This window comes from Falco cherrug, chromosome 5 (genome assembly GCF_023634085.1).
Source record: "Falco cherrug isolate bFalChe1 chromosome 5, bFalChe1.pri, whole genome shotgun sequence".
In the NCBI taxonomy this organism is placed as follows: domain Eukaryota; kingdom Metazoa; phylum Chordata; class Aves; order Falconiformes; family Falconidae; genus Falco; species Falco cherrug.
The window spans coordinates 70,692,744-70,716,709 of NC_073701.1; the positions used below are offsets into that span (position 1 = coordinate 70,692,744).

The 23,966-nt window shown below is 47.5% G+C and overlaps 1 protein-coding gene and 1 long non-coding RNA gene across 3 annotated transcripts; both read right to left on the reverse strand.

The window, feature by feature from the left end:
- Positions 1-356: 356 nt before the first annotated feature.
- Positions 357-14,094, reverse strand: ASB13 (ankyrin repeat and SOCS box containing 13). Its single transcript, XM_055712164.1, has 6 exons — positions 13,965-14,094; positions 11,661-11,848; positions 10,544-10,694; positions 8,996-9,130; positions 7,449-7,640; positions 357-5,676 (listed from the first exon to the last, which is right to left on the reverse strand). The coding sequence occupies exons 1-6, from the start codon at positions 14,005-14,007 to the stop codon at positions 5,549-5,551; spliced, it is 837 nt and encodes a 278-aa protein (XP_055568139.1). The 5' UTR covers positions 14,008-14,094; the 3' UTR covers positions 357-5,548.
- A 1,417-nt stretch (positions 14,095-15,511) lies between these two features.
- On the reverse strand, positions 15,512-22,382 carry LOC114014865 (uncharacterized). Of its 2 annotated transcripts, XR_008732514.1 has the most exons (6): positions 20,765-22,382; positions 19,592-19,671; positions 17,058-18,592; positions 16,804-16,905; positions 15,880-16,099; positions 15,512-15,604 (listed from the first exon to the last, which is right to left on the reverse strand). It is a non-coding gene; the product is annotated as an uncharacterized LOC114014865 (long non-coding RNA). The 2 variants fall into 2 exon arrangements; XR_008732513.1 differs by having other exon boundaries at positions 15,512-16,099.
- Positions 22,383-23,966: the final 1,584 nt, after the last annotated feature.

A 23,966-nucleotide genomic window follows, 5' to 3' on the forward strand; every position in this document is an offset into this window, starting at 1 on the left:
CATCTGCAGAGTCAATCCCACTATGCCATTGATGAAGATATTAGAGTACTGGTCCCCATACAGAGCCATGAGGGACACATCTTGTTACTAGTTGCCACTTGGACACTGAGCCATTGTCTGTAACTCTCTGGACGTGGCCACACAGCCAGCACAGACTTGGGCTGGTTTGTCCTCCAGAGGGTAAGTTCAGCTGGTTGCACAGGTCCATAAAGCCAGGGCTGACACGCTGCCTGCCCACAGCCTCGCTGCAATTAAGGCTGAGGCTGACAAAGCAAGTGGAGCTGGCAGGGCTCCCGCACAGACCCCACACCCCAACCGCAACCGTCTACAAGAAGAAACACAGTCAGGCACAGATGAAACCTTCCAGAGCGAGTTTTAATCACGAATAGCACTCCAGCGTGTTCACACCTGCCCAAATCTTACCTCCACAGCATGCCAGGAACCATTACAAATCAGACAATCAGGTATAAATACAAATAGCATCTTCATAACATGCTATACTCTTTCCAAACAGAGGTCATTGCTTCCTGAGCCTGGTGTCTCAGTACCTAAACCCAGAGAAGAATCGGAGTATCACAGTTACAGGGCACCCACCAAAGAACAAGCTGCATCTATGCTGCTGGGTGGAAAAGTTGTTGGTTTGGGTTTTTTGGCAGGACGCATGAGGTTTTTGTTCAAAGTAACATGCAGGCAGGAGAGTCTCGGGTTAACTAACAGCACAGGCGAACCTAAAGGTGCCACATAGAAGTAGTCAAGATTTCCAAAGGTCCTAAGAAATCAGTGGGGTTTTTTTTCCTCCCTTACGCTTTGCTACCTTGCTATGGGTTTAGATGCTGGCTTTAAGTTTGAAAATAACAGCCTTGGCCTTAAAACCCCTGATTTCAAAACAACTACTGCTCCGGCCATCCCCAAGCCAGGGAACAGGATGTTCACCAGCCTCTGAGCTGCCCAAGGCTGGACCTCAAGCAAGCGCCAGACAGCAGAGACTGCCCTTTTACACTGAGTTTACTGCAGAGTTTACACTGACTCCCGCTGAAGTGCACAGGACAGGCACCATCTTCTTGCAAGTGCCTGCAGGATCACTTGTTCCCCTGAAGAAAGGAGGGAAGTGATGAACAGGGTGTTGAAAGCTCAGGTAAATACTCAAGGTCTTCAGCATTTGGGTTTGTTGGTTTTGTTTGTTTTTTTTTAAATCAAGAGGTAGAACAGATACTTCATGCTCATGCTTGCTTTAACCATGATGCAACCACTGCATTACTCATCTTCAGGTGCCGCCTTCCAGAGGACACTGAGGTCTTTTCTTGTTGCTGCTAAGATTAGGGCAGCTCTTGGGGTTTGCCCTCTTGTACAAAGATATTTTGTACAAGATATTAAAAAATAAAACCACCAACCCTGTTTGTGTTTGTTGCCTTCCCTTCTCTGCTGTTTCTTTATGCCAAGACTTGGGGAGCTGCACCAATGGCACAAATCTTTCCTTCATGCATAGAGGGGAAGGGTGGCTCCTCTCCACATCGTCCGGGGAAAGCAATGGCTGCTGGCATTACAAGGAGTTCAGCGCTGTGAGGCTTTCTTCCAATCATCAGCTTCAGCCACACCTTGTTTTTTCTAGACAAACTTCACATAGTTGGGGAAAAGCTGCTATGATCAAGCTCCCTGCTCACGAGCTGACCTTAAGAAGCCTGGCCAGCAGCAACCACCAGCGAGCAACCCGGGAGCAAGCCTGACTGTCCATAAGATGATTTTCCTGGATGAAAGCAAAGTCCTGTTCTCATTTGGGCTTCCCTGAAGCAGCAGCATTACTTCAGACTGCTCCCTGTGCTTCTTGGACCCATAGCAAAGCTGGCAGAGAAACCCACAGGACAGGGGAGGTGGCCCAAAATGCTCAACTGGGTTTGCAGTTTGGGGAGCCCAGGAAAGGGGATGGATGAAAGCAGGACTAACCTGGTGGGTTTGGGTTTGTTTGCATTGGATTTATGCCCTAATTTGACATTAGGATTAAAGGGTGAAGGAAGTCAAATAATAGCCAGAACATAAAAATAAAGCAGTGGGTGTAATCCAAGCAGAGTCAGTCAAGGAGTTTCACTTAATAATACCTCTGATTCAGAGAGCCTCCTTCATTCCCAGCAATCCCCAAACTCTTTAAAAACCCACAGGTCCTTCAGCTACCACTGAAACAGCAAAAGCACCCAGTCCCTATAATCTAAGAGTGAATTGGGTGCTTGGGATCTCCAAGTTTTTTAACCCATAACTGAGAGAAGGCAACCTTATGTGGCCAGAGGGTGTATCACCCAGGTGAGATGCATAAACTTCCAGAAGATAAGGTCCTTGAGACCTTCTTTCTCATACACATAAGAAACAAACCACAATCACTGCAAAAATAACCGGAGGAGGGTAATACTGGAGGCAGCCACAACAGCCTTTCCCAACCCGTACCTACAACATGATGGTGCAATGAGAGATGGGTATGGCTTAATGGGATACAGAAAAGCATGTCCACAGCCTCTGGGATGTCTTGCAGGTGATCCTGAACCATCCATTTCTGTGGTTCATGTCAAGCAGGGCAGCGCAGTGCGACAGGTTAGCAGAAGCAGAGTGTTGGGGATGGCTCTTTGACAACCTGCCATGGCCTCTTGTGTTAGTAAGTGGAGCTACTCTCAGCAATTCATGGGCCAGGAGAGACCCTAATCCAAATCTGACCCTCAGTGTAGCCCTCACCCCCCCTGTTAGGGCAATGTTATCCAAAGCTTCTAATTCTAATCTTAATTTGAGATGGCTGCAGTGATTCCCAGCTCTCCAGACTATACTTGCAGTAAGGATGATGATGCTACTCATGCAGTAACAGCTAACTGCCACAAAAATTGCAGTCTGAGATATTAAGGTAAGCAAAACATCACATCAGTTTAATTTGGCATCTACTTCGCCTTTACTCTGAGCTGTAAAACACAACGGCTCAGAAGATGCTACACAACCAGCTGAGAAATCCCTGCAGGATTAAAAGAACTGAGGGCTAGACAGGGTGGATAAAAGATCAAAAAGAATATAAACCTCAGTTTTCACTTGCAGTTTAGAAACTCAGAGATGCACAAGTAAACACCTGTTGGGTCACCAACAGCCATGGCATGATCGGGCCACCTGCCTTAGAACCACAGCACACCAGGAAACAACTTGGGTGTTGTTTTCTAGTTTGTTGGCTCTCAAAGGACTTTCCTGGAACACCTCTCCCTCCAGACATGGCTGTAACAAGTGGATGTCTTAAGAAAACTGCTACTCAATGAGTCTGGCTATTGCCACCAAATAAGAGGTGCTTAGCTCTCTCAGTAAGCCCCTCCTGGATGCTGCATTGATCAGCAGGACCTCTAAAAAGACATTAAAAAATAAAAACAACAAAACTTTCAGACCTACCAGAAAGGTGATTTAAAAGAGAGGGAAAAAATAAAGATGACATAAATAGGAACTTGTAATTTTATTCTCGGTTGTTCAAGGAATCTTTAGCTTTTACATTGGAAACTTGGACTTACCCGCTTCATTATTTCGTCAGCTTAGGCAATGTTAAAAAAAGCAACCTAACAAGGGATTTGAGTTGGAACCAATAGGGAAGGTTTTCACCCCAGATTACCAAAAGGTACACTTTCCTAATACATGTTTGTCTGTAAGGACATGCATGTTGGGCAGAAGAAGCTTTTCTTGAAAACAAAACCTTTATCCTATCAATCTGGCAATAAACACTTCTAGGGCTTCCCTGAGCTTCTCAGCAACTTCACATTTCTGATACATTAAAGACAAAAAACAGAATTATAAACAGACAATTACGCAAAGAGCAGGATCTCAAACTTTTTTCTGTCCAGCTCTATATGACACGGCACAGCAAAATAAAACCACCAAAGGGGTGCAGAGGGAATGAACCTAACGGAAAATTAAAAAACAAAGTGATTTGCTGGTCACCATTAAAGTGCATTCAGTTCCACCTCAGCTCATCAACCCTGTGCTTATGCGATTTTCCCCTGTCCCTCCCAAGGCTGAGCCCCATCGTGCTGGCCAGGGGAGCGAGAGATCTTGAAAGAGATTGCTTACTTTTAATCATTAATTCACAGCATGAAGAATGTTGAGAGCCCTGAGTTAGCTTGATGCCACATTAGACAGCGGATTTCGGGACATCTGCTGTCATTCAGAGGAGAAATTTAATCTCATCACAGTGCTAAAACTTGCCACGGGGGCACTGGGGAGCTCCATCCCCTTAGTACCATGTATCCTGTAGGTTACTGCCTTCAGACAACATGTAACATCTCATCTGGAGGGCAGACGACAATTTTGGCTCTGCTCATACAAGATTCAAATCACAGACGGACAAAGCTGCAGTCACGCCAGCTGAAGCCGAAGGATTCAAGCACAACACTCAGCAGCACACGGCTCAGGGCTGCCTCCTGCTGCCAACCTCTGAAGAGGCTCCAGCACTGAGAGACAAACTCGGAGGGGGGGAAAATAAAAATAAAAATCTCAAAACCTAAGTCAGAACCCAGCCCTCCTATTGCCTTTCACGTGTGGGTATACACCACAGGGATCTGCTGCACCGCTACACAAGGAACATGCTCTCACCGTACTTCAGGCACCATCGGGCAGCAGCTCTGCCACTTATTGCACAGAAAACCAACAGAGCGACCACAGTGGTTCAGAGCGAGTGGAAAAATATTGTTTGGGACCAGCCATCTGGAGGGAAGCATCCCTGGATGTGCAGAGAGACCTGCTTCCTGCTTGGGCTTGAAAATTAGACACGGTGATACCCTAGAGGAACACTACAGTAAGGACTGGCTCACCGTCAGCAAGGAAGGAGCATGGGCAAAGTCACCCCTGATCTGGCAGCAGTTTGTCCTCACCGCTGGCATTGAGCCAAAGCCCACTGATGTTCACGGAAAGTCAGTAACCGGCTGCAGTACCTCTAATTAGTCCTGAGCTTGCTGGAGACTTAATTTGCCTCCAGCTAGAGCACACACGTCTCTCAGACCTTGTCCCTTGGCATTAGGCAGTCGTCACCTGAGTTATTAACACTGAGGTGGGATCCAGCGCTCCCACTGCAGAAACACACACGTCTGTATCCGAGGGTATCACCTCCAAATCCCTTTGCAGTCAGCGGAGAGAGGCGCTCCCAAGGCATACTGTATCATCCCAGCACAGGCATCTAAAAGGGGACAGATGAATCATGCTCCAGAAGTATCTATTTCTCTTCACTGACTGCAAAGGGAGCCTGGCTAGATTATACGGAGATGCCTTAGGCTAGAGACATGTAAAATTAGGCAAGACTAATCCCACTCAAAGAGCGAGCACTATGGCCTCAAACACAGTGACAGTCTAACAGATCCAGCTTCAAGCCAGTGCTACACATCGTCTGAGCCTGTTTTTGCCCACGGACAAGAGGAAGTGCTGCCTCATAAATACTATTTACACCAGTTTGCTGAAATTAAAATTAGTTTCTTGGGGGGAGGTAGAAGAGAAAGAGACATCCTTCATACTGCGGGAGCTTAAGATATCGTCCTTCCCAGCCACCTTTTCCCCATCAGTTGTAGGACAGGTACTGGATTAGTCGCGGAGGAATATTTAGCTTGGCAATCTTCTCCAGTGCTCGCTGCCCAGCAGCCTTCCTCACTGTAACTCTGCAGAGCTGTGACAAACTCAGAGGCGTTTCTAAAATGAGAAAAGAGGATCCAAAGTTAGGGCTGCAGCTCAGCGGACTGCTGACCTTCCCAGAGAGCACAGACCTCCTGTCGACATCTGGCATCACCCCTGCCATGATCACAAGCCTGGCTCTGCTTCCAAGCGCTCAACCTCCCACAGCACCCAGGCCCAAGGAAGGCACTGCAGAGCCACAGGCGTGCTCCCTCAAGGCTCATCCCAATGCAAATCCCACCAGAAATAGCATGGCTGCAGCATGCTTCTCCCAGCTCCCTTCCCCACCTGCATCCTCCAAAGGCTAACGGTGCCCAGCATGTCACCTGCTCCGATCCACTGGGGCCATGCAAGACTTTCAGATCTCCCTTAGTAATGCTGTATTAAGTCTCAGCAACACTGCATACAAGAACAAAAACTACTTCTAACACTTCCCTACCACTCCGTTCCTCCATCCGAGAGATGGAGACTCAGCACTCCGCTGAAAGCTCGAATAAAACTCCCCACAGCCCCTTCCAGGCAGCCCCGTCTGCAGCCCACAGCCTCAGCGCCACGTGTTGATGCTAGTGCACGGACGCAGAGTTACAGTCTGGCACAACTGCCCTGGAAGGAGTCAGTCCTAAGAAGCTTCCATCCCTATACCCCCACAGCCTTGGCAATCACCAGCCTCCAAGGTCTGCATCTGTCCTGGACCTAGTCCTGAATGTAATGATACCAATTAAAAGAAAAATACTACTAAAGCTAGCACAATACTGTTACAACGGTCTGCGTTGAAAAGCAACTCGTGCAGTTCTGCTGGCTGGACTGAGGGGGCTGTAAACTCTGGCAAGATACAAGAAGTATTTATGGGCATGCAGGATTCAACCTCTTCAGCCAGCTCAGCTGCAGCCAGACCAGCAAACTTCATGGCTCTCTAAAGAAAGAGAGCAATAAATAACCCAGAGGAGAGATTGCTACAGGGAAAGAAGTCAGAGGGAGAAGGGGCTATAAGGGGCTCCCCACCGAAAGGACTGCAAAGCCAGAAAATACTTGATTTTTCTGTAAAAAAGACATTTTTCTTTCTATAAGGAAGAATTTTTTTACTGTGAGGGTGGTGAGGCACTGGCACAGGTTGCCCAGAGAAGCTGTGGCTGCTCCATCCCTGGAAGTGTTCAAGACCAGATTGGACAGGGCTTGGAGCAACATGGTCTAGTGGAAGGTGTCCCTGTCCCTGGCAGGGGGGTTGGAACACGGTGATCTTTAAGGTCCCTTCCAACCCAAACCATTCTGTGATTCTGTGACTTTTAGGATCATCTAATGCTATGGTGTTGAGCAACAGTCTGCAAAAGCTCAGAAAGGTCTGTAATTTACTCCTCTGAGCTCCACCAAGGGTAACCAAGATAAAGATTGATTTAAAGCCATTCTCAAACCTCAGTCAAATGTCTCCTCCAAAATTTGACAGCCAACACAGCTAAAGTTTAATGCTTTCCCTGCCCCAAATAAAATGAGTTTTCAGCTGGGTGATTTTCTTGACCTGACTTAATGCATCAAAGCATTAACGCTCATGCTGACACATGAGAGGGGCCTGAATTCAGTGAGGGCATGATTTGGACCATCTTTCCACTGTCATTCAACCACAATTAAGCAGAGTCAGTCTACGGTCAGCTGCTACACTTTGCCACCAAGAACTCTAAACCTTCACAGGAAGATGATCAGGGATCTACAAATCAAAGCTGACTGAGAATCACGACCTGGTGCAATGGAGCTGGCAGTGACTGAATTCCTGGGGCAGGGGATCATATCTCACTTACTTTCATAGTACTCAAAGCACTTTGCTGTGGGACTGCTGCTCCAGGTGTAATCCGATGGCTTCTTTCCTCGGTTGTCCCTTGCGTAAATGTTTCCTCCAAATTCAATCAGCATCTCCACCAGATCTACGTTTTTCACTTTTGCTGCATGGTGGAGGGCTGTCTCATGAAGTTTAGCAGCATTCACATTTGCCCCTGGGGACAGAGAGAAAACCAAACCTGTTCGTGAAAGCCTCACTTGACCCAAATGTAAGGAGTGGTTTGACTGGAGAAAAAAAATGCTGTTAAAACACACAGGACCAGCCAGAACAAGATCCGAACAGCACAAAGAGGAAACTAAACTACTGAACAAGTTATTGGTGCTGGCAACACATGAGTTTTCCTTTCTGGCTTTATGATTTCCTTGCAGAGAAATTATTTTAGTCCATGTTACCAGGTAAATAAGCTGCTGAGTGTGAAGTTCAGAATTGCTTCCTGAATCCGTGCTGTCCAAAGCCAGCAAAAAGCCATTCACAGTCATCCCAGCGGAGTATTCCCACAAACAGTGATGGCTTTGTTAAATATTTTAACAGAAATACTCCAGACTCATGATAAACTGCAGCTCACCATCAGACACTACTGCAGGATCAAGTTTTAGTTACAGATACTTTTACTAAGAAAGTTTGGGCTTTATAAGCTTACAGCAAAAGGTCCTTCTCATACCCCCACAACTGCTTCCATTTTACCAACTGACTTGTTAGCAGAGGTGAGACAAACCTCACTCAATTCAAACTATTGACTTCTAGGTATGTGTGGTCACACTGAACTCCCCTTACAGTTAAAGAGAAGAAACAGGCATTTCTGGGGAATCAATTGATGGGTGCCCAAGACAGGGAACCGGAGTGGCTGGAAACAAGCAAGCTTAGATGTGTAATTTTTAGACAAATGATGTTCAATGAAACAAATCCCCACCCCTGGGCCAAATCTCCTCCCAGTAAGCCCAAGCCACGACACGAAGTCCAACTCCAAATTCCCTCAAAGTTAGCAGCAAGAAAACTGGGATGTGAAACCTGGAGCACAGAACATTGACTTGAACATCCAGCAAACTCATCTGGGCATAACACCAACCAGATCTCCCTGAGGTATGAAGTGACTTCACCTCTGGTTTTCTGTACAACATCAAACCCTGACATCTCCCCCTAAAACCTACCCAAAACTGTATGACTGCGCTACCAAAGCTGAATGCATGCTCACCAGCTGATACCACTTTGGAGAAGAAGCTGATACTTTGCTCTAAGGGGTTGAAAAATTCTGAATTTTATGAAAATAAGGGCATGAGAATGTGACTGAGAACATCACAAATGGGATATTGACAGTCATATGCTGAAAAAATGCTTAAGCATTAAGCTTTGCTTAGGTAAAGGCAAAACATTTCACCTTTGTCATCTATATTATGCTGTGAGTGAATAAGCTCTTCAACAAGAATGCCACTGCAGAGCACCAAAGGAAATGCTGTGCACAGACACCACCATCTCCTGCCCACCCAGAAGCAAAACCTGTGCCTGCCATACCTGCCTTCAGCAGCAACTTTGCACAGTCCAGATGCTCCCTGGCACAGGCCACATGTAGGGGAGTCCCAAAATGGCAGTCGTGAGCCTCCAAGTTCGCGCCAACATCGATGAGGAGTTGCACGCACTCTGAGCTACCTTTAGAAAGGGAAGATCCAAGTCAAAACAAAGAATCCAGCTCAAATGGGAGCATACGGCAGGCTGGGATCAGCTTGACCCACAGACAGCCTGTTTAATATTTGGGGTGATGGCTGCAAAACAGAAGTGCTTGTGAGCCAACGCAATACACTGTAGGACAAAGACTGTGAGACCACAACACAAGAAATAAGAGTCACACCTGCATGGCACTGAGACTAACATGGCTCACTGGGAATCAGGTCAAACGAACCTGAATTCCAGGGTCTGCACAAAATTGCCCGTTGTTTGTAGAGACGGTTGTATTGCTGATCCTGCCCTGGGTGGATCAGATCACCCTCAAGACCACTCCAGCTTTAAGTCTTCCAATGCTAACAATATGACTTAACAGAAAGTGGGCAGTCATCATCATCGAGCCTCAGGAAAAAAGTTTAACAAGGAAAAGCTAAGCAAGAGCTCACAGCTACGTATTTTACGTCAGCACCTGTTTGTCAAAAATGCTGTCTCCCATAGCCTTCATAGTCAAAGGGAAACTGTCCAGGACAGGGAGGAGAGAGGAGGTATTACATCTTACAAAGAGGAAACTGAGGCACAAAATCATTAAGGGATTTGGTCACAATCATCTAATGGGGACATTGCCACTCTCACATCCAGGCTTTCCTGCTGTTGCAGCTGTGCATGCAGAAGTTCAGGGGAACAATTACATTTAAACACCCCTCTGCCACTCCTCCACCTCTGCTGCCGTCACAGCCACCCCTGATGCTTGCTCCTGCTCTGTAACCCAGATCCAAAAGTCCAGAAGAGGCTTGAGTAAAGGCCAGAGGTAACAGAGAGTGGCTGGCATGTGCCAGCTGGGACATTATTTTGGCCCCTGGGGTTTTCTCTTATCCCCTGGACAGACCCTGCAGCTGGAAAAGGGTGAGTGAGGGACAAGGAGCACTACAGCACCGCCCAACAGTCCCTGGCACTTTCTTCCCACCCAACAGCCTCCTCCAGCAGCTTTGAACAACCACCTGATTAAGATGGTCTCATGCCCTAATCAGAGCAATTTATTCCATCTCAACTTGGACTAGAGGGAAAGGGTGCAAACTCCCCTCTGCTCACAACAGCAAAGCTACTTGTTTGCCTGAAGGTTTTTCTAATAGAGCACCAAGAAGCTGTCGTTTTATCTGCCTAAGATCTTATCTTGAGTCTGTCATATGGGATAAAAGCACCCAACACAATGGACAGCTTTATTCACCAGATACCACAGCACTCTGCATTCAGAATTCAACCAGGGATGTGCCCACTGATGTATCTGCAAGCTGTAATGGTCTGATGAGCAACAACAGCTTACAGTCAACTTAAGACACTTGGCAGCTGCTTTTTTTTTCCATCCAAGCCGCAAATAGCCATGCAAAGAGCACACCAGCTTACCATTCATGCAGGCTTCATGGAGGGGAGATGCTGTGTAAAGGGGAGGATTCACCTTGGCACCGTGGGACAGCAGCACTTTCACACACTCTATGCTACCTGAGGCACAGGCATCGCAGAGCGGAGTGCTGCCATCGATATTCCTGGCATCCACCTTCAAGGCAGAAAAAAAGATGTTAGGTACCTGCAGGCTGCTGTGTGGCATTACCCTTTTGCCTATGTCCTCACTTCTTTTAACCCCAGAAATATTCTGAGCTAGGGAAAGAGTTGGTTGCTAACTGTCAGCAACATGGCTTGCACTGTTCCCATCACTCTCAGGGCATGGATGCACATTAATGACACAAATTTAGGCTGTTATTTCCATTCTTAGATTTTTCTGCCCCTCTCCTGGCAGCTGAGTAACATGTTAACTCCTCATCTGCTTTAGTGCAAAGCTCAGCTTCATCGGCGGACTGAGCCAAGCTGTCTGACTTTAAAAACGAGTAGATATGGTGCTTAGGGACATGGTTTAGCGGTGGACTTGGCAGTCCTGGGTTAACGGTTGGACTTGATGAACTTAATGGTCTTTTCCAATGTAAATGACTCTATGATTCAATGCGAAGGACTAGGGAGCAAACACGTGCTCCACTTCACCGGCTTTGTTCAGAGCACTGCTGTCTTCAGTGTGTGAGAAGTCACAAGCCCTTGAAGACAATTGTCACCAGCTATACCCAGAGATTCTGTTTGGCTGATTTTTGTTTCCGTTGTAAAAATTAAAGCAATAGAAGAAGAAATTAAAGAATAACTATAAATCTCCTCTGGAAGCTACATGACCCCTGCTATTCTTCTGACCCCTTGATTCATCCCAGTTACCTTTAGGTATCTGAGTCATCTGAACTAGATTTTTAGTCACCCTGGGTTCTGCCAAGTCAGTGAAGAGAGAGAGGGCGAGACAGAAATACTTTCAGGTAGATGTTTACGTCACATCAAGCTCCAACACCCTCTGAAGAGGCCTGCCATCCTCTGCTGACTGTCAAGAAAGCCCAGGGTGATGAAGAACCTAGAGCTAGACGGGGAGAATTCAGATCCCAGGAATAAAATCAAGATGAAGTTCCCAGCTGGATCAGACCCAGATACACACCTGGGCCCCTGCAGCCAGCAGAAGCTTGACACACTGTGTTTGCCCCCGCAGGCTCGCCTCATGCAACGGGGTGATAGAGTCATAGGTGACTGCATTCACACAGGCTCCACTCTCTATCAGCTGCTGCAGCTGTAGGATCTCTCCCCGCCTGGCTGCTTCATGAACTGGTGTTCGATCAGCCCAGAAGCCTAGAGAGGAAAGAATAAATAAATAAGTAAATAAATAAAACCATACATGTCGAGCAAATGGATCTCATGCTGGAGAAAAGCAGACAGGGAACGTGGGCCAGCAGCTAGAAGAGAGAGCTGGGAACAAGGAGCTTATTCTGCACCATGCCCTCACTCAGCGTGTGTTTTTTAATTGGGTGCTTAATGTTTGTAGGTTCCCGGTTGACCGTTGCCCTGTCAGGGACTGTTTGTATTGCTGGGCTCCCTTGCAGTTTCTGAAATGCTTTGCTGTAGTTGCTTGAAACTATATCCTAGCACAAACCCCAGCAGCGTTCGTTAGGTCCAGATTCATCCCAGCGAGCTCTTAACCATTTAGCGTTAAGGGCGCTGTCCCTTCTGGCTCCATCTGAAATCACTGGAAACAGGACATCTCCAGAGAGCAACTCAGCCCACCTAAAAAGTATCTTCCCCAAAAGTCAATGGAGCTTCAACAACTGAGTTTATAGCGTCGACACCTTCGCTGAGCATCTACAGCTGCACGGGGCAAGTCTGGGTTTTGCTTGCCAGCACTAACTGAGGATATCATCTCCTTTCAGGTATTTTGCTTTCAAGGTAGGAACAAGTACAGAACAGCCCTGTGCGTTTTCATGCAACTTTCAGCAAGATAAAGGCATCTTCTCCATAAAAATAAGTGCCTTGGTACCCTGCAAAAGCAGGGCTTATCGCAGCCATATGGTGCTGTTTGCATAAATGTTAATACTAAAAACCACCGGCAAACCAGACCTTGCAGTTACAGTTCCTCCCCTTTACACATCTCCATAAGACCCCCATTTCAAGGCAAGCACTGACAGAGCAGAAGAAAAAGGGTGATTTGCCTTATTTCTAAAAAAAATAAACGCCTTGTCACATATTTCAGTTGGACTGACCATATCTCTCTCCATCCCTAAATGCAACATTTTCTTTACCAGCATAAAGCAGCAAATGCCAACACAAGCTAGTGTTATGAAAGATGGAGCAGACCTGAAGAATAACGCAACACTGAGGTGTATAGTGGACTGAAACCACTCCTTGAAAGGGAATCACGAGTACTGGCATTTTCCCAACGCACAGTTATAAGCAGGCTTTTTTGTTTGCTTCTTAGATCCTCATCCCCTTGGCCAATATCCCTGGGCAGGATCTTTTTTCCCCTCTCTGGAGCTTCTCCTGGTTTATGTCAGGAGAAGCAAGATGTCTGAGAATGAGGATGGAGCACTCAAATTGCCAGTCACCGAACAGCATCACTTTGTCACCACCAGGACTGAGGAGAAGAAGAAGCTCCAGCAGCATTTCACTAAGTGCTTATTTATACAGCCCAAAAACCCAAACCTGCACACTGCAGGCTCCTCAAATTTCTTCTCTCCTACTGCACAATTCCCTATGTGGCAGGCTGACATGAGAAATAACACCAGCAGTCCCCATAGATAGGGCTCCCACCTGGAGCCGTACGTGGGGTTACGGGGCAGCTGGGGCCAGAGCTCCTACATCTGCGGCTCAGGACCTCTGGTTCAGCCCTGCCAGCTGCAGCACCAGGCAGGGGGGCACGGCCGGTCCCTGCTGCAGCTAGAGAGCATCCGTGCCAGGGGAACCAGCCGTGCAGCACCGCCTCACGCTCCCTACGGGCTCTCCTGCGGGTCCATCCACGGGGCAAGCTGCCGGGCTGGGCCCGCTGCTCCAGCCGGCCGGGCCCCGTTCCCAGGGACAGGATTTCTCAGCGCTGTGCGAGCAGCTCTGTCACCTCCAGCGCTGCGGAGGGATGGCGGAGACAGGGCTCGGGCCCGGCGAGGTGCTGCGTAGCTCCCACCCGCCATCTCCCTCCAAGGAGGGGGCCATGCCCTCTCGTCCTGCTCCCCAGCAGTGCCGCCGCGGCTCGCACAGCATTCCCCACACCCAGAAGCGGGGGCTCTGCCAGCAGCATCCTCCCCTTCCTCGGGTGAAGCCACCCGCTCCCCGACCCATCCTGCGCACCCCAAAACAAACACCCCTGCGCCACCCCCCCCACCCCCCGAAACGCGGCGCTAACACCGGCCCCCGCCTCTCCCCGTGGCGGATCAACCCCACCGCGCCGCGCACACGGACCCCGCGGCCGCGCCCCACGCACTGATCTCGCCCCGCAGGGACCCGCCGCTGGCGGCGCTCTCCATGGCCCGGGCCGCCGGTCCGGCCGCCGCCGCTCCGCCTCCGGCCCCGGCACGGCACGGCACGGCACGGCACGGCACGGCACGGCCCCGCACGGCACGGCACGGCCCCGCACGGCACGGCCCCGGCCGCGGCGGCCGCCGGGACTTGTAGTGCCCGGGCGGGGCGAGCACTGGGGTGTGCGGGGAGGGGGTACTGGGGGCGGAGGGGCTCCTGAGGACACTGGGGTGTGCAGGGAGGGGGTCCCGGTGCGGGGATGCTGGGGGCACTGGTGTGTGCGGGGAGGGGGTCCTGGTGCGGGGGTACTGGGGGCACTGGTGTTTGCAAGGAGAGGGTACTGGAGGTAGAGAGGGTACTAGATGCACTGGTATGTGTAGGAGGGGGTACTGGGGGCGCTGGGAGCACTGATGTGTGCAGGGAGGGGGTTCTGGGGGCATTGGGGGGGGACTGCTAGTACTGGTGTGGGGGGAAGGGGTAGTGGAGGTACTGTTGTGTGTAGGGAGGGGGGACTAGGGGCACTGGTATATGTGGGAAGGGGTACAAGGGGTACTGGGATGGAAGGGGGGCACTAGTGTGGAAGGAGGGGTGCTGGGGATACTGGTGTGGGTGGGGATTGGATACTGGGGGCACTGGTGTATGTGAGGAGGGAGTTCTGGGGGTACTGGTTTGTGTAGGGAGCAGGTACTGGGGACACTGCTCTATGGGGAGAATGGGTACTGGGAGCACTGATGTTTGGGGGGACTAGGGGCACTGGTATGTGAGGACGAGGTTACTGGTGTGTGGTGGGAGGCATGTATTGGGAGCCTTTGGTGTCTGCAGAGGTCGTACTGGGGGACTGGTGTGTGTGGGCTGGTGGCATGTGGGGAAGGGGTACTGGTATATGTGGAGGAATGGTATTTGGGGGAACTGGGGTGTGGGAAGGGGTACTGGGGTCACTGGTGTGTGTGTGTAGGGAGGGGCTAGTGGTGGCACTGGTGCAAAGAGACTGGGGTGCTGACAGGGGGAAGGAGAGGCAACAGAGACCCATAAGACCGGTGTAGAATACAAGAAGATGCTGGGCAGGTGATCTGGGGACACAGGGTGTTTTGGGGAGAGGTAGGGCTGCGGGGCTGGTGCTTGTGGAGAGCTGGGGAAGGGGCTCAGTGTGGAGGGGAAGGACACACGGCTGTGGGATGGGGTGCAGGAGCTGGATGAGAATGTGTTTTGGGGAGCTGCTGTGGCAAAGAGAGGTTTGGGGTGTGCTGGAGCAGACTGGAGAGAGCACTGGGGCCTGCAGAACTGGGACAATGTGAGTACCAAAAATATGCCAAAAATGAAGCGGGACTCTTTTCCCTGGATCCCAGATGGCAGCAGAGTCCACTTAGGTCCCAGGGCTGAGTGAGCTGCTCTTCCAGAGTCACCAGGACCACAGCGAGTTCCTTGGCAATTATGTCATTGATGATATTACTTCCTGGAAATAACACGTCACACATGCAACATGGAACAGGGAGCCAGGCCTCCCAGCCACTCTGTAACAACTGGCATTTCTTTATTGACCTCTCTGGTTTTGCTGGGTCATCCTGTCAATCGTTGCTCTGCAAAATTTACAAGTAGGTAAGACAGCTGAAACAGAAGCACAGAAAGGTGATTTGCCAAAGATGACAAAAAGAAGTCAGTGCAAGGCTGAAACTACAGCCTGAATGGCTTAATTCCCACTTGGTTCACCCAGGAGAGTGCAACCTTTTTCTACCACTTCACCTCCATCTATCCCAGATTTCTGATCTCTCAGGGTAGGAGCTAGGGTAAGATGCATTCCTTAAAATCTTTATTTTAAAGCTTCTAAAATAACCATGCCCGCATGGAGGCAACAGCAGAACCTGCAGGAAACATCCACTTACCATGCTTGATCATGCCAATGAAACCATCAACAGCGCTGCTGGTGTCTCAGATATCCAGTCGTCATCACATCAGCTCACCTGCTGCGGGGGCATGCTCCAAGGCTCCAAGCACATCCCTTTCCTCAGCTCAGGTGCCCTACACAGCAAGTCCCATCTCATCAACAAATTGCCGATTAGTTACCCAGGGTCACCGCGTGGGAGAGAAGCCACAGCAATCAAGCTGCAGGAGACCAGAGCCAAATATCAGCATACCACACTCAGAATATGAACATAAACATCACTGCCCTAAAATCTTGCACATTCTCCGATGTTTCTCCGGTCTTACCACCTAGGACTAAAACCGCAGAGCCAGGTAATACACATATTTCTTCTTCCACCTTTTCCTCCTCCTCTAATTACTAAATCCTCTAATTACTAAATCTAATTACTTATCTCTAAATTACTGACTGTTCTTTGTGTTAGAGATGTAGGAGAAACAACCCAGGCTGTACAGCAATCTGCCATTCATCCATGGGTTTTCTTTCCCTGTGTGCCAGGTTTTGCTTCCTGACCCACACTCACGTAGTCATATCCAGAAATACAAAGCATTTGCTGTCCTAATTCCCAACAGATTATTTAGATAGCTGATATTTATGAGGACTTTAAAAGAGGCCATGGTGCCTGTATGTTTGTTTTGCTTTGGCAAAACAATTTACCCAAAGAGAAACCAGACCTGTGGGCTGGTGTTTATGTGGGCAAGGAGTTAAATTTGGGTGCTAGTTTGAGAAACACGACTTGACTCTTCACTTCCTGAACTCTCAAAAAGGTACCATGCACCCAAAACACTGATGCCTTCAATTCGCTAGCCGAGCCAAGCTTTGTCAACAGCTGCCGGCAGCTTGGACAGCTGCCATGCGATAGTGTTATTAACCTTTTCTCATTTACCTCCGAGTCTTGAAAGAGGAGGCATGTATCAGCTTTCCTGTGTGTCCTACTTTGATGGCATTCCCAGTCTTGCAGTCTTCCCCTGATGTCCTTCTCCAATTGCTGGAGTAAGCAAGCAAGGAGACATGTTAAATGGATTTATAAACGGAGACCCCAAAAAATCCCCTTCACCCCAAAAAGATTCTGCAGGATTCCTTCACTGCACGGCCCTGACGTACACTTGCAATTCTGTTCATGTTTTTCATTTTGCCCACCTGCTTTGCATTTGTATGTGCACTTCTCAGGTGGTTGGGAGATACTCTCTAGGGTACACAGCCAGCTGAAGAACACCTGCTTCCCCCTTCCATCTACAGCAGAACAAAGGATGAAATAATATTAAAAAAATTTACATTTATATATATATATATATAAAAAGGAAAATTATATTGCTTCTTGCTATTCTGCAGTGACTACACTTTTAAAACAGAAATCTGCCCTGTGCTCGTGCCCAACTTTGAGGGAAAAATCAATATTTTGCAGCAATGGACATTTTTCTCCTGAAAATACTGATTTTGAAGAAAACCAATTTTCCATTGCAGGAAGATGAAATTAAATAAGTCCAGAGGGAAACTTCTGGTCAGCGCAGTGGCAGACCTGCTGCCACTTTCAAGTAGTAAGAAAATCAAGCCTGTCTTGCACTAACTTCATAACAACTAAAATTGGTACACCCTGGTAACTGACAGAGTATGAGGATTAGCCCAGGATAGGACCTCTCAAAATGTGAGCTATTATCTTTTCTGTCCATATGTTGCAGCCATTCATGCCAGCCTCAAAGGCAGGACAAGATAGCTGGGTAATTGGTTTCACATTTTCCAGGGTTTCCATTCCCTATTTAAAGTTGCAAAGAGTTGGCATGCCAGCACCATTAACAGAAACACAGGCAACAGGGCTGGAAGTGATCTCAGAAAACCACTTAAATTTTCTCACCTCTCACCCCAAAGTAGGACCAGGGATGAATATAGGAAGTGGATAAACTCATCTGCTTAGTGCCAGGTAGAGATGGAAATACTCTACGGGCCTGCACATAATGTCAGCTGCAGTTCAGACAGGGCTGGGGATTAATCAGCTTTTGATAATGGAACTATGACACAGGCAATAATATGAAGAGATAAATACAGTGTCTGCCTCAGTTTGATAAGATCAGGAGTAAATGTTCCTATTTCAAAGCATATTCCTATATACACAACACCTGAAAGAAGGCCACTAAGAAGGATGGCATTTTAACTTTCCCAAATTCCTTATCTGGCCTCCAGCAAAACACTCACTGCCTCAGTTTTCTCCTCTGTAAAATATGGATATTGCTGATTTATGAAATCTGCCTGATGGAGGAGTTTAAGCATCACAGAATGGGCTGATGTGGCTCAGGGCAGGAGAAACTATTCTAAGACCAGCCAGCACCTCTTCAGCCTCACCTGGCTCTTCTGTGGAGAGAATGTAGGATTAATAAATTATGATTCTATGATTACATGGAAGGAGATAGATTAGAGGTTGGAAATAGCACAGTCAAAGTGGGAAAGAAGCAGCTGTGGAGGAGGATCATGGATACAATCTAAATTTCCATCTATGAGAAAATAATTCACTGTAAATATCACTTAGCTGAACAGGATCACTTGCCTGCATCTGCAGATAGTCTGAAATAAGACACAGTAAGATACAACGAACTCCAGCCTCACACAAGCTGGTATCAGCTCTGAAGATAATAACAATGATTGCAAATGCTCCTTCTGTTTAATTACTACAGGACTGGTAACTGCAAGAGAAGAAAAAGGTACTCTGTTTAGGAGATCTGCACGATCTCAAACACACGGTCTCATTTTGCCATGGTCAAACAGTAACATTTTGGTTATAGAAAGAACTTGTATCTCCTGGCTCCATTCTTGTGCTCAGCAAGGACTAATAATGTTTAGGCTCTATCTTCAGAGACTGTTGGATTTACAGTACAAAAAATACAGAATAAACAGCACAGCTATTCACTTTTACAATTACCTCAACAATGATTTTTCAAAAATGTGAGGGAAATGGCAAAGGGACTTGAAAAAAAAACCCACTTGCTCACCACAGAAAATCCTCATCTGCACTTTGTCACTTTCTTGTCATCTTTGACTCATTTCCTGAGTGGACCTAGTAGCTGCCTGTGCAGTGTGTGGTTTTACACCACTGTGAAAACACCATAAAACAAGCCGGGTTTTGCTAGAAGCAAAGAACCAAGTTGGTTGGTTAACAACTTTGATTCTGATTCCCCAGTGCTGCTAGAACTATTGCAACGTTTGTTATCACAACTTGAACAGAAAGCTGGTTTCTCAGGAAGTTACAAGATGCCAAAATAGCCAAAAAACCAAACACAAGAGTAAACCAAACCAGAAACCGAAAATATTAACTGTTCTTTACTGCAGGAGGTGTATACCGCATGAATACACCAGGAGCAAGTACCAGAGTTCAATGGCAATGAAAATACAACACATTTTCCAACAAACACAAGCAGCATATCAGTCATGGGTACAATGTGATTTGGGATTTCCTCCAAGAGATGAAAGACTCTTGACATACCAGTAGGCTCTAAAAATGTGCTGGCCTATATAGATAAGCATATGCTGGGAAGGTAAGAAGGAAGATTTTGAGGGAAAAGACTCAATCAGCTATTTCTCTGGAAGGAATAATCCTCTGCATTTAATTTCAATCTGTGACCCGCAATGTTGGAAAACACACGATAAATGTTACAGTCATTCTCAGAGAAACCAGATATACGTACATTGTGCTGGAGGATTCCAACATCTGGATGGAGATAGAGATGGTATTTGCTGTGGTATTTTTGAAGAATTTCCCCTATTGCTGAAAGACATGACAAAATCAAAGGTCTTAGGCAAAATTTGGTTCTCTTGCTGCAGATCCCAAAGTAATTATGGGAGTTTTGCTTGAGTCGAGTGAAGGATGGGGCAAGACAGCTTTATGGGAGATGACACACACCCTGAAAGCGTTGTAGAATAAAGTAGACCTTTGAGCATTTCATGCTTTTCTTTGCAGTTTGTTTTGACACTCCTTTACAGAAAATAGAGTAGAGCAGAAATGAGTGGGGAGCAAACCTTTTTCTGTCCATCTGGATTAAATCAGAAGGGCTCAGACTTTGTGGTGGTGTGCAGCAGCCATTTCTGAGCTAGCTGCCTGCTCCCACCCCTTCTCAGGTGACATGACACCTTTAAAAAACACTCTGCAGTTTTTCGGGGCATACCAAACATAACGTCCTACCAAAGAGGTCAAACAAGCCCACAAGTTCTCTTTTCCCACTTTCCCTTTCAGTTAAGGTCCTGAGCCAACACTTCCCAAGCCAAATGGCTTTGAGCTTGGTAATTTACCACAGTACATTAAAAGTTCCTCAAACAACAGATGCTGAGGCCTACCCGACCCTCCAGATAGGCCTCGTGGTGCTGCATCTAGGGAAGCTTCTGGTTCAGGCTCATTTCTGTACAAAACCAGGCAATTTCTTGGGGCAGACTTGTACAAAAAGATCAGTCAGGCACCGTCCTGCTTGGCTTCATTCCTGAAAGCACTGCCTGGGAAGGGAAACTTCATCTTGACATAAAACCATGCTAGGATCCTGCTGTGACAGATGCCCATCATGCCTCTTCTCCCTGCTGTAGCTACTTGCCTGCAGTTCCTCTCAGTTTCTGCAGTTGCCCCTCTCGCCCCTGGACACATCTGTCCAAAGTCTCTGCAGCAGAGGAACACCAGGGTTTTCAGCACCCTCCCAAAAGGCACCTGTGATATTTTCACGTGCTTGCATTTTACCTTTTAGATCGGCTTTAATCTGTCCCAACAGCCGTGCCAATGAAAGAACACTCACACTGGGCATCAGCAGTATCAGCCAGCCACGGGCTTCATGATTTGGCTCTGAGATCTATGCAAATGCAAACGTGTTCAGAATTACCTTGAGCCACTGGTGACCTCCTCCCATCTAGACTCCCTCTGCAGCAGTTAAGAGGATGGTTCATCGACTGGATGATCTCATGAGCAGAAGAGGAAGAGGGTCCTCCAGCAGATCACTGATTTTCTAGAAAACTGAAGAATCCAGTCTGTGAAACCACTACCTTGTTGTCACATTGGGCTGAAACTGGCTAATGGCTTCAAAAGTTAATAGAAGAGACACACAGACAGAAAGAGTATGATCACAAGCCTTGTTTCCTTAGGAAACCAAATGAAAACCACACCAATCTCTCATGCCACGTGTTATAAGGAAGTGGGAGAAAACCAAAGAGAAGCTCAGTGTTTCCACCTATTTCTTTGTCATCTGCTCTCCCATGATTCACACGTGGCAGGAAAAGGGGAGGGAGCCTGCAGGTCCTATGCCATTCAGTGTCTGCAGGCTGTGTTTGTACACTTCACACAGCACCTGGGACTCCTGACACTGCCCCACACAGTCAATAATGACCTCAAGCCTAACTATTTGCTTTATAGTTTTGTGTTGTCTTTCAGCAGGAGGACAGTCCCATTTTCAGGAACTGCTACTTAGACCTCCCCGTTGCTTCATTTCATTGCTACTATTTTTTTTCACCGAGTGACTGACAGCATCTGCAGGCATCATTCATTTTTTTTCTGAATAAAAGAGGAAACAGATCTTCAAATGACACTTCTTTATTTTAGACTTACAAGTATGCCAGAACTTTATGAGTCATTCTTTCAAAGAAGCCAAAATAGAGTATTGCCAGGAACTAGGTCCCCACCACAGTTAGATCATGAGCTTTTCTCTTGCACAGACTACATGTGCCACCACCCAAAAAGGCATGAGGCACCAAATAGCAACACAGAAAGTCCAGTTAGAAACAGTCTGACCTCCAGAGGTTCCAGTTACTCTCCCCAGCAAAACAATAACAAAATTCCCTCAAATTCCTTCTTTTTCTAATAGATGCAATGAGACTAGATCATTGAGACAGGAGCTTTCACCAGAAATCCTATGTTTCCTCATCAAAAATAATTCCTTATACTAAAATACTTGCTTTTCATTGTGGCAGTGGCTGAACAGTCACACTTGAGGTGGAAACCTGAGCACTCTGACTGCCAATCTGCTCTTCCTTGGCAACATGTGGAAGCTCAGAGCCCTTCTCATATCTCCTAGGCTGAGGCACACGTTTACATGGGGCTGCTCATCTCACACTGTCACAGGGCAACCGGGGACACTGACCTTCCAAAAATATTTCTGTCTCACCTCACCTGAGTACTACAGCACAGGAACATGGAAAGCCTTTTTTCTTACTCCCAGGCTAGCTGTGTTTAGGACCAGCAACACCAGCAAGAATTCCAGCCTTTGATATATCAGCAGGAGCTAGAAAAATCAGTGGATCTGGCAAATCAGAGATACGCTGCTATGTACTCAGAGTGCAAAACTGCTATCAACACTGTCTTTACTGACTGTAGGACACCAGAAAAATCACTTACTCTTCCCTGTGCCTTCATTTTTTCACTGGGCAGTAGCACTTTGCACTCTGCTGCTCTGGTAGCAAATTCTTAGGATGGGTGAGATATCTGTAACGACATGTTACTGACCTGCAGCATTGCTTTGAGTAATAAATGACTTACAAATGAGCTGAAACCTTGTTGCCTCATGTCCCTTTTTTTTTTTGTTTTTTGTTTTTGTTTGCCAGTCTTTCCTGCTAAGGCTATGAATACCCCAGTGTGCAAAAATACACCCAATTAGGTCAGGAGAGCTAAACCAGAGCCTGGGCACTGGGGAGCTGAGTACAGAGACACCCAAATAGGCTGTGCAAACACCAGCAAGGACTGGGAATCAGTCCCTCTATAAATGTATTGGCTCAGCTGGGTGATCGCACAAGGTGTCTGGGGCACGCATCACAGTATGGACACAGCACCACAGACGTCATTGCCAAAATCCCAGGTGGGTTCCTTGCCAAGCACACACCAGACTCATTGCTCAGCACAGCCAAATGCATGCCCATGCAATACAACCATTGACCCATCATGCAGCATGCTGTGTTCACAACAACCCCTTACGTAAGAGGCTGGGCAAGCCCAGATCATCATGTTCCCTGCTCCAACATCTATTACAACATTGACTACTTGCTGCATTCGCAGCATCCCTGAGAGGCTGCTGAGCCTGGTGAACCCTAAAAATTATCATCCATTCCTACTGTTCCATGTAGAGTCTGACAATACTGCAATGAGTGTCACATGCCGGTCTGAGACCAGAGCATGGTTCTGTTTGTATTCTCAGGAACAGAATCAAGACTCAAAACGGAGTCAAGAGCCAAGGAACTTTATTTGCCCAACAATAAATCTGCAAATGCAAAGGGAGAGAGAGAGATAAAGAGAGAGAAAGGAAGAAAAGAAAGAAGGAAAGAATGGAAAGAGTTCAGAGCGATAGCTACCACCCCAGAGCTCTGGCGTCCCGATAAGTTTGATTCATTTTTAAGTCTAGTGGGGGAACATTCCATCCCGCGTTAGTTGGTTCTGGTTTTTTATAGAGTTGTTACAAGCTGTTCTGCTCAACCACACCCCCCACCCAACATTGGTGTCCAACATTCCTCAGGGGCCTCCAGGCATCTTGACCCCCCTCACCTCAAGTCTGGGCACATGCACAGGGGTTTGGTTAAGTTTTGCAGGGTCAACCTCCCCTGTTGCTCCATGGCGTCAGTCAGTTTTGGTGGCAGTGGTGTTATCTTCCTGCCTTAAATCTCTTCTGAGGCAGTGGTGTTATCTTCCTGCCTTAACAATGCATTCACTGTGGTGATGGCATGAGTTTAGCAATGTTGAGACAACACATCTGCTGTGGCAATGATGGGCCTCACCAGTGCAGTCTCTCACAAATGAGGCAACTCAGAACCATCAAAAGAGACCATATACCTCTTGGAGCAACATGAAAAGGATCTAGGGCACAGGTGGTGTTCTTTATGCTCCCAGTGAGAGGAAGTGGTTTAGGAAGGAGGAGACAAATTATAGGATTCACCTGACCAAGAGGGGCAAGATAGTTTTATCATAGAACTGTTTGGGTTGGAAGGGACCTTAAAGATCACCATGTTTTGCTGCTGCTGCCGCCATGGGCAGGGACACCTTCCAGTAGACCAGGCTACTCCGAGCCCCACCTTGAACAACAGGACAAGGGGGAATGGTTTTAAACT

What these genes read in the sequence shown, in the direction of transcription:
- ASB13 (XM_055712164.1), bottom strand. Translation starts at nt 14,007, where the DNA reads ATGGAGAGCGCCGCCAGCGGCGGGTCCCTGCGGGGCGAGATCA. An exon ending in CCATGAAGCCTGCATGAATG is followed by an intron (nt 9,131 to 10,543) that starts GTAAGCTGGTGT and finishes CCCTTTCTAAAG; the next exon opens with GTAGCTCAGAGTGCGTGCAA. An exon ending in AAAGTTGCTGCTGAAGGCAG is followed by an intron (nt 7,641 to 8,995) that starts GTATGGCAGGCA and finishes CTCTGTCCCCAG; the next exon opens with GGGCAAATGTGAATGCTGCT.